A 17,719-nucleotide genomic window follows, 5' to 3' on the forward strand; every position below is an offset into this window, starting at 1 on the left:
TCATGATACGATCACACCAAGTGCTATTATGGCTTGGGTCTGGAAAATTTTTGTGTTCTTGTCTCCGAAGTGGAGCCAATTTGCCCTAGCTTTCTGGGCATAGAACAATTCCTCCTTCTCAAGAAGATTTTTAAGAGTGAGGTTGAGGTCCTTGTCCTTAATAATAAGGAAAGTGGATGTTGGTGAAGTTGCTAACTGGGTTTGGATTGCATCAAGATGATCTTGGGTATCTTTTAGTTGCTGAAAAAGGTTACTAAACACCTCAGTGTTCCACCTTCTAAGATTCATTTGAAAAGATCTGCAACAAGTGGAGATTTTCTGGACAGAGTCTCCAACATAGGACTGAGACCAAACCTGACTGACAACCCTGGGAAAATTAACATGAGAAAGCCACTTGGCTTCAAGCTTAAGGGCTTTCCTAAAACTGTCTTTAGGATTCGGGCAAGACAAAATAATGGGCCCATGATCAGATATGGAAATAGGCAAATTGGTTAACTCAAACTTGGGGTACAAACTAAGCCAATCAGGATTAACAAGGACTCTGTTAAGTCTTTCAAAAATAATAGACTGATCTTGGTGACCATTTGACCAAGTGAAAGGCACTCCTTTTGCAGGTAATGAAATGGAACCACAATCGTTAATAAACTTATTGAAAACAAAAATAGCATTATGTTGTATTAATACTTGGCACAAATTTAATGTGCTAATCATCCAATTAAAAATACCCATAAGTGTACGAATCTATTAGAGTATAGATTTGTAAATACAGGATCGTTCCCACGAGGAATTGGAGGTTTATATGTAAATCCAGTTTGAGTACATATAGAATACTTATTTAACACAATCACAAAGGTAAGATATAAATCGAATACTAGGAAAGAATACATAAAGGTGAGAGAAATGAAACAAAAACAAGAAACCAAAAGAAAAACACAATCAACATTTTGTATCACTCCTGTATCACCATTGTATCACCTGTTTATCACCCAAGTACTGTAGCACAGATTGATTGCTTTTGGAAAGTGATCAATCGCTTTTTGGCAGAGGAGAGAAACAAATTTCTTCTGTTTTCCAGCTTCAACCTCTATTCCGTTTTGGACCTATAACTTTCCAACCATTAATCCAAATGTTACGTTCTTTATAAGGTTAGATTTAGCACGGAAAAATGAAGAACTATTGCGAGCCATATGTCAAAAATAGACACAAAAATGAGCAGACTTCAGTGGAAAGTACACTCAAGATTTCAAACACACATACAAAACAAGAGAGAGGGGGGGGGGGTGGGGTGGTGTTGATTCAAGTGAACTAATTCTAATGCTTAAAATGTAACCGAACTCTAATTTTAACAAGACCAATATGAATGATTCTTAATTTTAACAAGACCAAGAGTAGTATGGCTTAAAGATATTTTGTCAAGCATCAGGGGAAGCGTGCTGTCAATAAAGACCTTCACACACTATACTCTTTTTTCTTTCTCCAGGTTTTTATCCCATTGAGTTTTTCCTGGCAAGGTTTTAATGAGACAGTGTCACACGCGTGTCAATATACACAGAATTTTATGTTACACATGGTTATGTACTCTTTTTCCCTTCGACCAGGTTTTGTCCCACTGGGTTTTACTGGCAAGGTTTTTTAACGAGGCATATTCCATACATGTGGTCTCCAGGGGGGAGTGTTGTAAAGAATGTGATGGAGCTCACACAAAGAAAATAAGAAAATGATAGTTAATGATGATATTGGGGGAAGATTTTGGAGATGCATTGCACATCCACGGGAAGCCAAGAGACTTTGCCTATAAGTGGACTTCCTCCCTTCATTGTAATACATAGAACATAAGAAAATCCCAATGAAAATATCAGATTTCTGTCGCAGCTTAATTTCTCTAAATTCTCTCCACAATCTCTTTAGTTTTATAACACAACTAGGTTTTGTTTGATCAGCATGAAAATTGAGTAGTATAGATATAATAATAATAAATGATGAAGACACTACTACAAAAAAGGCAGAGGACGACGGGAATTCACCGTCGTGAATTTGGTTTTCAAACCGTCGTAAAATCAATTGACGTCTTTTGCAAAGTAAAACCACGACGCGAAATCACCGTCGTTGTTATAACAAACAACGTCATTAACAAAAAAACAACCGATGTCTGTATACTGAAAAATGAACCAAAAAATTATCCTGGAGAAGAATAGATGACCTATTTTATACAACCTCCGTCGTGTAAAAGAATACAATACGTCTTTAAATAAATAAAATATGACGTTATTAAATCATACGACGTCTAATATATTTATATAACCGTCGTGCAATAGTAATGACACTTCGTTTTTTCCAATAATATTGACGTGGAAATAGCGGTTAGGGTAAATCACCGTCGTTGTTGTAACAAACAACGTCAATTACAAAACAAAACCGACGTCTGTACACTGAAAAATGAACCAAAAAATTGTCATGGAGAAGAATAGACGACCTATTTTATACAACATACGTCGTGTAAAAGAATACAATACGTCTTTAAATAAATAAAATATGACGTTATTAAATCATACGACGTCTAATATATTTATATAACCATCGTGCAATAGTAATGCCACTTCGTTTTTTCCATTAATATTGACGTGGAAATAGCGGTTAGGGTAAATCACCGTCGTTGTTGTAACAAACAACGTCATTTACAAAACAAAACCGACGTCTGTACACTGAAAAATGAACCAAAAAATTGTCCTGGAGAAGAATAGACGACCTATTTTATACAACATACGTCGTGTAAAATAATACAATACGTCTTTAAATAAATAAAATATGACGTTATTAAATCATACGACGTCCAATATATTTATATAACCGTCGTGCAATAGTAATGCCACTTCGTTTTTTCCATTAATATTGACGTGGAAATAGCGGTTAGGGTAAATCACCGTCGTTGTTGTAATAAATAACGTTATTTACAAAAAAAACCGACGTCTGTACACTGAAAAATGAACCAAAAAATTGTCATGGAGAAGAATAGACGACCTATTTTATACAACATTCGTCATGTAAAAGAAAACACTACGTCTTTAAATAAATAAAATATGACGTTATTAAATCATACGACGTCGAATATATTTATATAACCGTCGTGAAATAGTATTGTTACTTCAGTTTTTCCATTAATATTGACGTGGAAATAGCGGTTAAGGTAAATCACCGTCGTTGTTGTAATAAACAACGTCATTTACAAAAACAACCGACGTCTGTATACTGAAAAATGAACCAAAAAATTTTCATTTAGAAGAATAGACGACATATTTTATACAAACACAGTCGTGTGTATATATATACTACGACTTTAAATAAATAAAATACGACGTTATTAATATTTACTACGTCTTATATATTTACATAACCAACGTGGAAAATATGTTAGGCTCATGACTTACGACATATTTATTTCTATAAACGACGTAGTATGTGATATACAACATCGTGATCATGTAAAAGACAGCCGTGTTTCTCTATTTATACGTCGTCTTTAGTAAAATAATAGTCGTCTAATCCATCCAAGACGTCGTCTTTTGTAACGTTCAGGTTCGATATCTGTCCTTTTAGACGTCGGTATTATTGTACTGAAGTCGTGTTATTTGTAATTACATGTCGGCTCTTTATCCTTCTCCGACGTGATATCGTTAATAACTGTTTCACAATAACGTCGTCTTTTTTCACTTTTAGTTCGCTTTTAGATGTCGGTAAATTCAATGCCGTCGTTGAATGCTCCAAAACGTCGTTTTTTATTGACAATTTTATGACAACAGACGTCTGTTTTTCACAGTTTTATAAGGACCGTCGTTTTATAATACTGAACCAGTATTTTATGTACTGATTGTTTTGTGTCCAAAACCTGCATAATGAAAGTGAAGAAAACACATTACAATTTATTACAAAATTAATGTCATACAGTAGTGCTGTTTAGGGCATAAATAATTTCATAAATTACAAGAGCATCATTCAATCCATATATCTTCACACCCATCTCGAATATTTTGACTCCCAAACTCACCCACTAGTTCATCAAATGTGTCAACATTTGGCATTCCTCTAGTAAATGGCTCACACTCAATTCTCACATCACCTAAGACATCATCACCAATAACATCATCATTATATTCTCTATTAGGCGCTGATAACACTACCGACCAACCATGATGCATCGGGTCGTCAACAAAAAATACTTGTTTGACTTGAGAAGCCAAAACAAATTGGTCATTCCTATGTCCAATTTTACTCAAATCTACAAGGGTAAATCCAAGTTCGTCGACTACAAGGCCGGAAGTACTATCTATCCAATCACACCTAAAGACTGGGATTATAAACTTTTGGTAGTCAAGGTCCCAAATTTCTTGAATGACACCATAAAAACCCATATTTGAGAGAATTGGGTTTTTATCCTTGGCACTAGCAACTTGCATGGTATGTGTAAGTAAATAAACTCCACTATTTTGAACTGTCCGCACATCATCTTGTGCCTTGATGTTAAATTTAACACCTTTAATAAGATAGCTCCTATATAATGGCACTGCCATGTTTGAACCAGCTGCTAGCCACCTTAAATTTTCTGATACCCCATGATTGCCTCCCTCATCAAGTTCACTTTGAACCTGCAAATTAATCATATCTTAATTCAATCTAACATAGAAAGAAGAAAATTAAAAGTCCAATATGTTATTGAATAACATATACCTTGAAGTGTAGCCATTGAATGAAAGTGCTATTATGCTTATCTTGCAGCCACTTTGTTCTCTTTCTAAATTTTGGATAAGCGGCCTTGATGTGGATCATATGTTCCCTACATGACACGAAAAATTCAAGCATTACGGTCCCAAACATATAAGATAAACATAAGGAATAATTTAAAATGGAAACTTAAGGAATAAAACTCATACTCGATATAAGGTAGAACTTCCTCCGTATTCTCCAAGACATATAGATGTGCTTGGTTCAACAGGTCCCGATCAACTAAGCTCACTGTGCAACCTGATAATGGCTTTGAAACTCCTATCTTCTGACTTGATGGCACTCCAATTGTACTAATATCAGATAAATGTTCAGTGCAATATTCTACAGCTTTTTCAGCTATATAACGCTCCGCAATGCAACCTTCGGGATGAGTACGGTTCTGAACATACCCCTTTAGAACTTTCATATATCTTTCGAACGGATTCATCCATCTAAAATAAACTGGCCCACATAGACGAACTTCTCTGACAAGATGTACTACTAGATGAACCATGATATCGAAGAATGAAGGTGGAAAGTATTTTTCAAGCAAACACAAAGTAACTACTACATCTTCTTCCAACTTATCTAGCTTGGAAACATCAACCATCTTTGCACATATAGCATTGAAGAAGAAGCACAAACGAGTTATTGCATACCTTGTAGGCTTCTCCAAAACAGAACGAATTGCCACAGGGAGCAATTGTTGCATTAAGGTATGACAATCATGTGATTTAAGGCCAAGAAGTCTTGAATCTTGTAAAGATACAAGATTTTTTATATTTGAAGAATAACCTTCAGGGACCTTCATACCATAGAAAGAATTGAAAACCGCTCTCTTCTCTGCTCTTGACAAATTCCAAGGCCCTGGAGGCAAACGAGTACTTCTTTCTCCATACTCGGGTTGCAAATCAGTTTTGACCCCCATGTTCAATAAATCTAACCGAGCAGCAATCTCATCTTTATTTTTTCCAGGGATCTCCAGCAATGTACCAATGATACTATCACAAACATTCTTCTTAATGTGCATAACATCGAGGACATGCCTCACTGGAAGGTATTTCCAATACTCAAGATCAAAGAATTTTGACTTCTTCTTCCAACAAACTCTGTCACCATCATTTTCACCTCCACCTCCCCCTTTTTTCGATCCCCATATGTAATTAATATCTTCAACCATATGCAGCACTTCTTCTCCCCTTAATGGCTCTAGAGGCGTGCCATATTCAGGTTTCCCATTAAAAGCTGCACGTTGCCTTCTATATGGATGATTAATTGGTAACCATTTTCTATGCCCAATGTAACAAATTTTGTGGCCATTTTTCAACCTGTGACTAGGTGTATCATCGCCGCATATTGGACAAGCTTTATATCCTTTAACAACACAACCAAATAAGTTTCCATAGGCGGGAAAATCATTAATGGTCCACAGTAATGCAGCTCTGAGTGTAAAATATTCTCCTATGTGTGCATCATACACTCCTCTAATCCCATCCCACAAAGATTTTAAATCATCAATCAAAGGCTCCAAGTAGACGTCTATATCATTTCCGGGTTGTTTAGGACCGGAAATCAATAAAGTCAACATCATGAACTTTCGTTTCATGCACAGCCATGGTGGGAGATTATATGTAACTAAGATAACTGGCCAGCAACTATATCTGCTACTTAGAGAACTGTGGGGATTGAATCCATCAGATAAAAGAGCCAATCTCAAGTTTCTCGGCTCATTACCAAACTCGGGCCATTTATCATCAACAAGTTTCCAAGACGGGGAATCCGCCGGATGAGACATCTGACCGTCAATTGATTTTCTAGCAGCATGCCAAGTCAAATTCTTAGCTGTCTCATGTGATTGAAACATCCTTTTAAACCTTGGAATTGGAGGAAAATACCACAACACCTTCGCTGCCACACCCTCTTTCAAGAATCCATCTTTGGTTTCCTTCCACCTTGAGATACCACAAATAGGACAATTAGTTGAATCTTCATACTCCTTCCTATACAAGATGCAATCATTGGGGCATGCGTGGATTTTCTCATAACTCAGCCCCAATGCACACAAAGTCTTTTTTGCCTCATACAAAGAGGCCGGTATTGTATTTCCTTCTGGAAGCAACTCGCCCTGAAGTATCAATAATTCTGTAAAACATACATCACTCATCCCATGTTTTGCCTTCAAATTATACAACTTCACTAATGCCGATAACTTGGTATACTTTCTACAACCAGGGTACAATGGTTGATCTCCATCCCCAATCACATTAGCAAACTCATAAGGATCGGATCCAAAATCACCAAAATCATTATCATCCATCTCTATTTCTTCAGACACAAAACTGTACCTACTATAGTCATCATCTTCTTCAACATTTCTACTAGCATTACTAGTTGCAATTGGTTCCCAAGGTTCTCCATGAAATGTCCAATTCTTATAACTTTGGTCAACTCCATTAAAGTATAAGTGATCCCTTATAATTCCAACCCCAAACAATTTCAAATTCGCACATTTAACACATGGACAACGGATATGCGTTGTAGTTAGAAGATTTTCTACAGAAAATTGCAAAAATGCTTCCTGATCGGTTCATAATTGTATATCATTTTGTACCCTTCTAGCTTATGATTTGGTTATGTTTTTGAGTTAAACTTGTGCTTTTAATCCTTTTTGTGTTTATCTTTCAGCTTTAGGTAACAATGATGGCTTTGGATAGGAAATGATGCAATCCATGCATGTTAAAGCCTGATTTGGATAAAGGGAAGAAGTGCTTAAAGACAAACTCATTTTGGCTACAGCCCCCTGCCAGTCCAGTTTCGTAGGTCATATTGCAAGCTTTGTTTCAGCAACCTACATAGCTCGGATGAGGCAACATTCTTCATGCAAGTTGTTCCAATGGGTGTATACTATAACATATCCAAAATTCAGCCCCATTGGATAAATATGGAGTCTGTTACCTAGCAAACACAGAGCCATGCTCAGGATGGATTTTATCAGCGCGCAAAATGAGTTAGCAAGTTGTTTTGGCCTTAACTTCCTCCTCCGACCTTGGATTGGCCCAAATGATATATGGCTGGAAAGAAGACATTCTGAACTTCAAGTTTGAGTGCTTAAAGTCTTAATTTTCTTAAGTGAAGCCCAATTTGTAAGCCCTTGAAGTTGCTGGTCATGCTGACCTCAGGATGAGCTATTGTTTCTGGTTGGAAGCTTGGTCATGGTGAGCTAGGCATGAGCTATTGTAGCTGGTTGGAAGCTTGGTCATGGTGACATGAAGATGAGCTAGGGCTGCTGGTGGGATTTATTGGTCAAGTGCATCAACCAATTCATATTTTCTAATACAAGTGTTGTATGCATTAGCCATATCAAATTCAGATTTTCACTTCCCCTAGGCCTATAAATAGAGAAGTTCTCTAAGCTTGTAAACACACCCCAAGGGAGGGAGCTCTCAAACACTTCTCTAGAGCTCCCTTCCCTTCTCTCCCTCAAATTCTCTTAATTTTGCTTTCTAGTTCTCAATTCTAGCTTTCCTTTTGCTTCTTAGTTGTAATTTATTTTTCTTTGTTATGTAAATTCTTTTCTTAAGTTTTCAAGTTGAATTAGTTTCCAAGTTTCAATTATGGTTTTTGTTCTTATTCATTATGCTTATAAGTTAATATGCTAGTTTGAATGATTGATCACCATTTAGGCTTGCATGTTAGCTATCTTGGTTTGAATTAAGAGTATACACCATGCTTTAATTCGAATTGAACTATGAATAGGAAGAGTATGTATGGACATTCGACAACAGGGATTAGATACATACTTGGTTGTTTAAAATGTTCTTCTATGCTTAATGGGTTCCTAATGCTTAATTTTAGGTTAGACAACAAATGATCAAATTAGGGAATTAGGAACACAAGGTTATGACCACACACCATGGCTTAATCATACTTTAGCTAGAATCAATCCATTAATCTAAATTGAACTTGGGAACTTATTTGCTTGAGTTACTTTCTTATTTTCTTCCTTCTTTCATGTTCTTTGTTTTTGTTTCTGTTTTGTGTAGGAAAACTGAATTGGATCATTCAATCACCAATCCCTGTGGAATCGACCTCGCACTTACATACGCTAAACTACCAACGGTTCGTGCACTTGCGAGTATCACATGTTGAGGATGCAGCTTAATCCATTTTGGTGGAGCTAAATCTACACAACACTTCCACCCCTAACTCATATGCCTTCGATCTTCTATCCGAGTGCATCCATGACTTATCCATCTCCGACACTATATCCTATTATCTATAATAAGGTGAAAAGACAAGCAATGACTATCACTATAGCAGATTATATAAGGTTTTAATAGCAAATAATATAGTAAACAGACGACGGTTTTTAAACAACAACAGACGTATTACACATATATAGACGACGGGTTTTAAAAGAAACGTCGTCTAATGCTAGCAAGAAACAGACGCCAGCGAACTTGAACCACGACGGTAGTTAAAACTGCGTCGTGGTATATATTTACAAACGACGGTTTGTTAAAAAAACCGTCGTCGTATGCATAAAAAGATATCGAAATCCCAGTTTATTTTCAAGAACCCAAAATATATTCAGAACACAACATATATAAGGTGAAAAGACAAGCAATGACTATCACTATAGCAGATTATATAAGGTTTTAATAGCAAATAATATAGTAAACAGACGACGGTTTTTAAACAACAACAGACGTATTACACATATATAGACGACGGGTTTTAAAAAAACGTCGTCTAATGCTAGCAAGAAACAGACGCCAGCGAACTTGAACCACGACGGTAGTTAAAACAAGCGTCGTGGTATATTTTTATAGACGATGGTTTGTTAAAACAAGCGTCGTCGTATGCATAAAAAAGATTTCGAAATCCCAGTTTATTTTCAAGAACCCAGAATATATTCAGAACACAACATATACATTAATTTTTATGTAGGGTATTAAGAACACAACATATACATTAATACTAAGCACGAAACCAACATATACTAAGCATGAAAACATTAAATCCATTCCCGATTCATAATAACAGAAAGTATTAAAAGATCCGACAACATTAAACCCTAAAGCCGATTCATGAAAACATTAAACATTAAATCCATTAACCCATACCGTCGACAACATTAAAAAATCACAAAACCCTTTACCACAGAACTGAATATCATTCAATGAATTTACAAGCATGAGATTAGGGTTTGCACTTACAGGTAGGCAGAGCTCACAGCTTATGGCCAACTTGGATTCGACGGAGTTGTAAACTTGGCCAACTTGGATTCGACGGAGAGACCAACTTTGAATTAGAGTTGAAGTGAGAGAGCGGAGCGAAATGTTTTAGGACACAGAAATTTTGGCAACTTGTATAAGAGTTAGAGCGAAATCTGAAAATTTTAGGTCGAGGTGAAATTTTTAGAAAGCGCGCTTTTTAATAAACATCGACGGAAACAAAAACACAATCGTCGTAAAAAGTTCAACCTAAACATGACGCTTATTTTAAAAATGACGTCGTTGTAAATATCCTTACGACGCAAAACCAAACTACCGTCGTTAAACCCTAATAGACAAATATAACCTAAACCCTAAACCCTAATAAATAAAACCACAATTATATATATATTTTTTTTTTAAAATAATTTCTCCAAAAGGATTAGGGTTTTATGTCCTAAAATATCTCGTCCATAAAACCCAAAACCCTAATCCCTTTTCTAAATTTATATAAACCCTAAACCCTAAATCCTAAACCATGAAAGTATAAGTGATGTTGTGACTCATGAAAACATTTCTCTTTTTGGTTTTAATTTTAAATTTGTATAACTCAAACTTAATTTTTTAAAGCTTAAGGGGGAAGAAAATATCTCAATGACTTCATAGGAGTTGACGTTGCATTTTTTGGATTTATTTTCAATTTATTATGAATATTTCGAATTAAATAGAATAAAATATTATTTTAAAAACCCACAAACCACGTCGACGTTAATAAATTAACGACGTTTTAAATTATAATAAACGACGTAATTTTTAAACAAACGTCGTTTAAAGTTAAAACCATGGCCATTTTTACACAGAAAACGACGTACAAACCATTTTCCACGACCTAAATGTGTATAATGTAATTAATACACATCGGTATATTACAAAAAATGACGTGTTAAATAATATACCATGACGCGAGAGATTAATTTATCGACTTATTATTTTGGAGTATACTACGACGGTACCTACAACACTACTGTCGTGTTTATTTACCACGTCCTAAGTTCAAATTACTGTCGTATTTTTTCAATTTATACGTCTGCCTTCTCTGTAAACCGCCGTCTTATTTTTATAGATTTTTAAAATTAATTAATTTTTCTTTTATTTTGTTAATATCTTTCTTAACACAAAACAAAATTTAATTCTTAATCCTCAACAACATTTTCATCTTAAAAGGCAAATCTCTTCGTGTTAAATATTTACACAATATATGTACACAAATTTGGCAAATACATCTGAAAAATATATGTTCAACTGTTTCTTCCTCTCATATGCAAGCTGGGCCCTCTCCTTCCTCTTGTTCTCAAGCTCCTGCACAGCCTCGATTCCTGAAAATCAAAATCAAAATCAAAATCAAAATCAACAAAGTGTGAACCCTCACTCCTCGATTCCTGGTTACATTGTAGTCCCCTTTTCCACAGTGATCAACTTCAAAACTCCTGTGTAGCAAGGTGGAACCAGCCTTAGAACCTGTTGTGGGTTGTGCCTTTGGGGTGAAGCTGGGAGAGGGCTTGAGGTTCAGAATGAATAGACACCACCTACTCATTTTGAACCTCAAGCCCACTCCCAGCTACAGCCACCACCTGAGTCCGTCTCTGCGAGCATCAGGAACACCCATGTAGGTTCTAAAGCTGGTTTCACCCTTGCTACACAGGGGGATGTAGCAAACCCATGCTTGGTCTTGTGAGGAATCATTCTGCAAACCCATTTGCTTTCAGAAAGACAATTTCTTGTGAGGAATCATTCTGCAACCCTAATTGAAAACTGAGAGTTAAAAACGCCTGAAAAAATCATATTTAAACAAATTATCGAAGTACAACGTCGGTTCTAATATACATAGCGACGTCATATTTTAATAATCAACGTCAGTTTAGATAAACAAGCGCCGTCATAACTACATCGGAAATCCAAAAGTCATTTGGCGAGTATTAAAAAGAGAACGAGGTCGTTTTCAGAACCCCAAAGTAACCACGTCGGTTTATTAAAATACACAGTCGTTCGGCAGTTGTGATAACTACGTCAGTTATGAATTATTTACCGTCATTATACCTTTATAATACGACGGTTTGTAAACCCTTTTACGTCGCTTTGTAAAAACTATGATGTTGTTATGTGTGTACAACGTCATTTTAAAGAAACCACGGTTTAGAAATGCGCCCTTCGATAATCATCGACGGAAAACAAAAAAACCGTCGTTAACAATATAAATAAACATGACGCTTATTACATCTATACCCTAAACCCTAAACCCTAAACCATAAAATATAAACCCTAAATTATATATATATGTTTAAATAATTTTAGAAAAGGGTTTCTGGTTTTACTGCCTAATATATATTAACCATAAACCCTAAACCCCAAAAATAAACATTTATCCCCCTAAACCCTAAACCCTAAACTATTAAAGTATAAGTGATGTTGTGACTCATGAAAACATTTTTCTTTTTGGTGGTAATTTTAAATTTGTATAACTCAAACTTAATTTTTTAAAGCTTAAGGGGGAAGAAAATATCGCAATGACTTCATAGGAGTTGACGTTGCATTTTTTGGATTTATTTTAAATTTATTATGAATATTTCGAATTAAATAGAATAAAATATTATTAATAAAACCCACAAACCACGTCGGCGTTAATAAATTAACGACGTTGTAACTAATAATAAACGACTACATTTTAACAACAAACGTCGTTTAAAGTTCAAACCATGGCCATTTTTACAAAGACAACGACGTACAAACCATTTTCCACGACCTAAACTCTTAACCTCTCGCCGTCTAATGTCAAGAACACAACATCGTCTATATAACCAATAGCGTCGTTTTAATAATAATTTACGTCGCTTTTTAAAAAAAATATGACGTTGTTATATGTGTACAACGTCATTTTAAAGAAACCAAGGTTTAGAAATGCGCTCTTCGTAAATCATCGACGGAAAACAATAAAACCGTCGTTAAATATGACATCTATACCCTAAACCCTAAACCCTAAACCATAAAATATAAACCATAAATTATATATATATATTTTTAAATAATTATAGAAAAGGATTTATGGTTTTAGGGCTTAATATATATTAACCATAAACCCTAAACCCCAAAAATAAACCTTTATCCCCCTAAACCCTAAACCCTAAACCATTAAAGTATAAGTGATGTTGTGACTCATGAAAACATTTTTCTTTTTGGTGGTAATTTTAAATTTGTATAACTCAAACTTAATTTTTTAAAGCTTAAGGGGGAAGAATATCTCAATGACTTCATAGGAGTTGACGTTGCATTTTTTGGATTTATTTTAAATTTATTATGAATATTTGAATTAAATGGAATAAAAGATTATTAATAAAATCCACAAACCACGTCGGCGTTAATAAATTAACGACGTTTTGAATTATTATAAACGACTTAATTTTAAAACAAAACGTCGTTTAAATTCTAAACCATGACCATTTTTGCACATAAAACGACGTACAAACCATTTTCCACGACCACAACTCTTAACTTCTCACCGTCTAATATCAAGAAAACAACGTCGTCTATAGAACCAAGAGCGTCGTTTGAACAACCTTTTACGTCGCTTTTTTAAAAATTGTGACGTTGTTATGTGTCTACAACGTCTTTTTGAACAAACTACGGTTTTTCACAACATGAAAACCTCAACAAATTTGGTTCAGCATGATCTTGGGTTTTTCACAACATGAAAACCTCAACAAATTTACAGGGACGTTGATTTCAATAAAAATTTGCTAATTCTAACCAATTTTGTACAAAAACTTGTCTAATTCTAGCAAAATTTGTACATTTTATAAAAATGTTTAAGTATGCTAAAATTCCTCTACTCCATATGAACACACACAAACTCTGCCCATTCTTTCCTAACTTCTTCAATGGCAGCTTGGGGGTATGGCGCTTGATCCTTTCCTTTGGCAAACTGTAGTCCATAAACAAATATTAATCTCACAGACGACGCTATTATTCATTTACTGACGTAGTATATATATTCAACGACGGTATTTTTAATTTACCGTCGTTGATAATATAAAAACCCACATAAAAATAAATATGAAAATTTTCTTCTTACCGTCTTCTCAAATTCCAGGGAAGTATCCTTTATGATGTCTCTCATAAAGCGCATGACATAATACCCGCATTCTACACTGCTTGGTTGCTTTGGAGTGCCGGGCAGAGTTTTCCAAAGAGGTGTTTTACGGCCTACTTTGCCTATGTGTGTATTATACATTTTTAGAGCAGAGTTCACTATGTTTTTCCCGTCCTCATCCACAACACGATTTCCAGGCAGTGGATCCAGAAAATAGACGGTCTCCTTCTTTGCTCTCACAATGATCAAGACCCAATGACGGCTGCACAAAATAAATACAAAGGTTAAATAGTTTTATATGCAGAGCATCATACAAACAAAATCCTGTTTTTTGTTTGGAGACTAACCCTGGATTGTAAGGCATCAGGAAAATATGTTCACCATCTGTTTTTTGAAGTCGATTGGCTACGAGACGTGATCTTTCAGTTAATGAACCAGCGTCGGCACTAACTACAGCAGGGTCGATAAAGCCAACCATGTTCACCATATTTGCAGCCTTCAAATGATCAAATAGGCACCTAAATAAATGAATTGAAACCATGAGCGTTTTTTTTTTCAACATAAAGGAGAGTGTCAAATGAATATTTGATAAGGACAAACCTCATATATACTGCAACGACAGTAGCCCCAATTTCTTCCATGCCAGCAAATTGGGTAATATCTTCATGCAAGACGAAGGTGTTACGATCTATGCCAAACACCTCCTTCTCAATAGTAAAGCTCATAGCCTTCTCCTGAGGCTTTAGTGTCGATTCAACATAACTACAAAGGGATTGTAAAGAAGATGGCAACTCCAGCTTTGAATAATCTGGTACTTCAGTACTCTGTTTGAACAAATAAAGCAACATAAAGTGACGTGGTAAATAAATAACAACGACGGTTTAAATAACAAAACGTTGTCTTAAAATGAGTTACACGACGGTAAAAACATACCGTCGTAATGAATACTTTATTACGTCGTTTAAATAAAACTGACGTCTAATTCAAATGCAAAATTCATAATTAATGAATTTACCTTTTCAATTTTCTTTTCTCCAACACTGGATTGCTGTTTTAATAAATAAAGAGATATATATATAAGAAAGATTGTACAACAATTTAAACATTCAACTAAATAAAAAATGGCGTGGAAATTTAAAACAAACGACGGTTGAAAGAAAATATAGACGTCTGAAAATTGAAAAACAAATGAAAAAGGCAAAGTTAAGAGAATTTACCTTTTCATCTTTCTTTTCTTCAATCTTTTCACCATCCCCAGATTTCTGTTATAAGAAATAAAGAAATATATATAAGACATAGTACAAAACGGGCAAAAAAAAAAAGTAAAAAAATTAAATTAAACCGTCGTGGTAATAATAACAAACGACGGTATTTAATAATTACAGACGTGTATATTTAATCAAACGACGGTAAATAATAAACGTCGTGGTATTTCATATACTACGACGGTATCTAAGCTTGTACAACAATTTAAACATTCAATTAAATAATTGCAGACGTGTAACATTCATTAAACGTCGTGGTAATTCCTTTATTGAAAAAAAAATGAAAAAAAGCAAAGTTATGAGAATTTACCTGTTCAACTATCTCAAGTATCTTTCCTTCTACTCTCTTTTCTACTTCCCCTGATTTCTGTTTTAAGAAATAAAGAAATATATAAATGACATTGTAGAAAAATTAAAACAAATAAATAAACCGTCGTGGTAAACATTAACAGAAGACGGTATGAAATAATTACAGACGTCTGAATAACATCAAACGACGGTTTAATAAAAAGCATCGTGGTATAACTTTAACACGGAGGTAAATATAAACAGAGAAACAGAGAATTCAAAGTTCAAAGACGTTACCATTTCCTCCTGCTTTTCCCCATTCTTGGCAGTATCCTCCTCAAATTGTAGGGCTCCAACATCAAGTGCCCCATAGCAGCTTGCTTTGTCCGACATTGGATTTTTGGGACTTTGCCCTTGGATTTGGGACAATGTATTCAGTTTCAGCACGCTTGGATCAAAATTGGGGATGATTTTTGAAAGCTGACTCAGCAAATTTTCCCTCTCAGCTTCTACCAATTGCTTGGTCCTAGCCTCCATCTTTAAACTCTCTTCCCTTGATCTAGCCTCCATTTTCAAAGTCTCTTCTTGAAGGACAAGTCTTACACTTTCCTTCAATTGATCAGCAAACCTTACCTTCTGTTGTCTAGGTAAATTGAAGTATTGCTTAGGGGAAACCCCAGCCCCTACCCCTCTAACTCTTCCTGGATGCTCGGGACCCAAAGCCAATGTCAAAACATCATTGGATCCTGACAGAGAAAGAGTGCCTTCAGAGACTTGCTTTTGCAAATCATCCTAACAAAAAGACATAATAAAAAGTCAGAATAAGGAAACAAATGACGGTTATTTATAAAAAATAGACGTAATATAATATTTCACATGACTCAATAACATAACAATCGACATAATATAATATTTAAGACGACGCTAACTAAATACCGACGTTATTAATATATTAACACGACGTCAATAATAATCCACCGACGTCTTATGATATAATTACAAAAAACAGAGCATGGATTCTAGATTCAGACCTTTAACGACGCCTTTTAAAATATTTCGACGTAGTAAATCTTTTCACACGACGCAAAAATATAACAGCAGACGTAATAAAATTTTTAAAACAGAGTGAGTAGGCTTACAATTAATTTTGCTTTCTCTGCAGTCTTTGGATCCGGGATGTTACCATGTTTGTCTTCTCTTGCTTTTTTCCATAAGGTAGATCGATCAATATCTACCCCAGACATGATTTCCTTCAAGTCCTCCTTAAAACCAACATATCCTTTTCGAGACAATCGATGATTGTACTCGAGTTTCTCCCTCCTCTGTGATTGTTCTTCATGCACAGCCTCAAATTCTTTAGATAACCTTGAAGCTACAAAGGCATCCCATTGAGCTTTCTCTATGAATTTGTATGTTTCAGGGGGCTGCCTTAATCTATCCTGCTCCTTGATGAATGGAAGGATATGAAACCTCGTTAGTGTAGACTTGAAATCTTTCCATTTCTTGGCTGCAGAAGATAGCACCATTTGCTTGCCCCCTTTACCAACCACAAAAGCCATGTCAACGGCTTCCCAAATCTGCTCTTTTATATCCTTGGATATTTGAACCCATTTCTTGTCCATAAGTGGGACTCTGGAGCGTGCCAACACACCAATGTAGGACTGCATCTCATTATGTGCACGGCCATATGGTTTCCCTTCTTCATTGTACTCAACAACAGGCTTGATTTTCTGAATTTTTCTCTGCACAACACGGGGCATTGTGCTCATACCCCGACCTGACTTTGCCTCCTCAGAAATAGTTTCCGTGCTGGCTGGTTCTGTCTCAGAAGATGAAACAAACTTCATCTTCTTCGAGGCCTTGGTTTGAGGATTTACAACTCTAAGCTCCTTCTTCGAGGATTCATTTTTTTTCAAGCCAGACTCCTTACTTTGGGATTGAGAAACCATGGTTACAGACAAATTAAAGCTGCAAGTGAAAATATATCAGTGAAATTAAGAAAAACCACGACGATTATTTATAAACTACGACGTATTATAATATTTCAA

General features: G+C 35.4%; 1 protein-coding gene across 1 annotated transcript; it reads right to left on the bottom strand.

The window, feature by feature from the left end:
• On the bottom strand, window positions 1–729 carry LOC148293720 (uncharacterized). The gene is made up of 2 exons (XM_088254576.1): window positions 726–729; window positions 1–605 (listed from the first exon to the last, which is right to left on the bottom strand). Exons 1-2 carry the CDS (start codon window positions 727–729, stop codon window positions 1–3), a joined length of 609 nt encoding a protein of 202 aa, XP_088110702.1.
• Window positions 730–17,719: the final 16,990 nt, after the last annotated feature.

This window comes from Prunus avium, chromosome 6 (assembly GCF_965620075.1).
Source record: "Prunus avium chromosome 6, drPruAviu1.hap1.1, whole genome shotgun sequence".
Taxonomy (NCBI): domain Eukaryota; kingdom Viridiplantae; phylum Streptophyta; class Magnoliopsida; order Rosales; family Rosaceae; genus Prunus; species Prunus avium.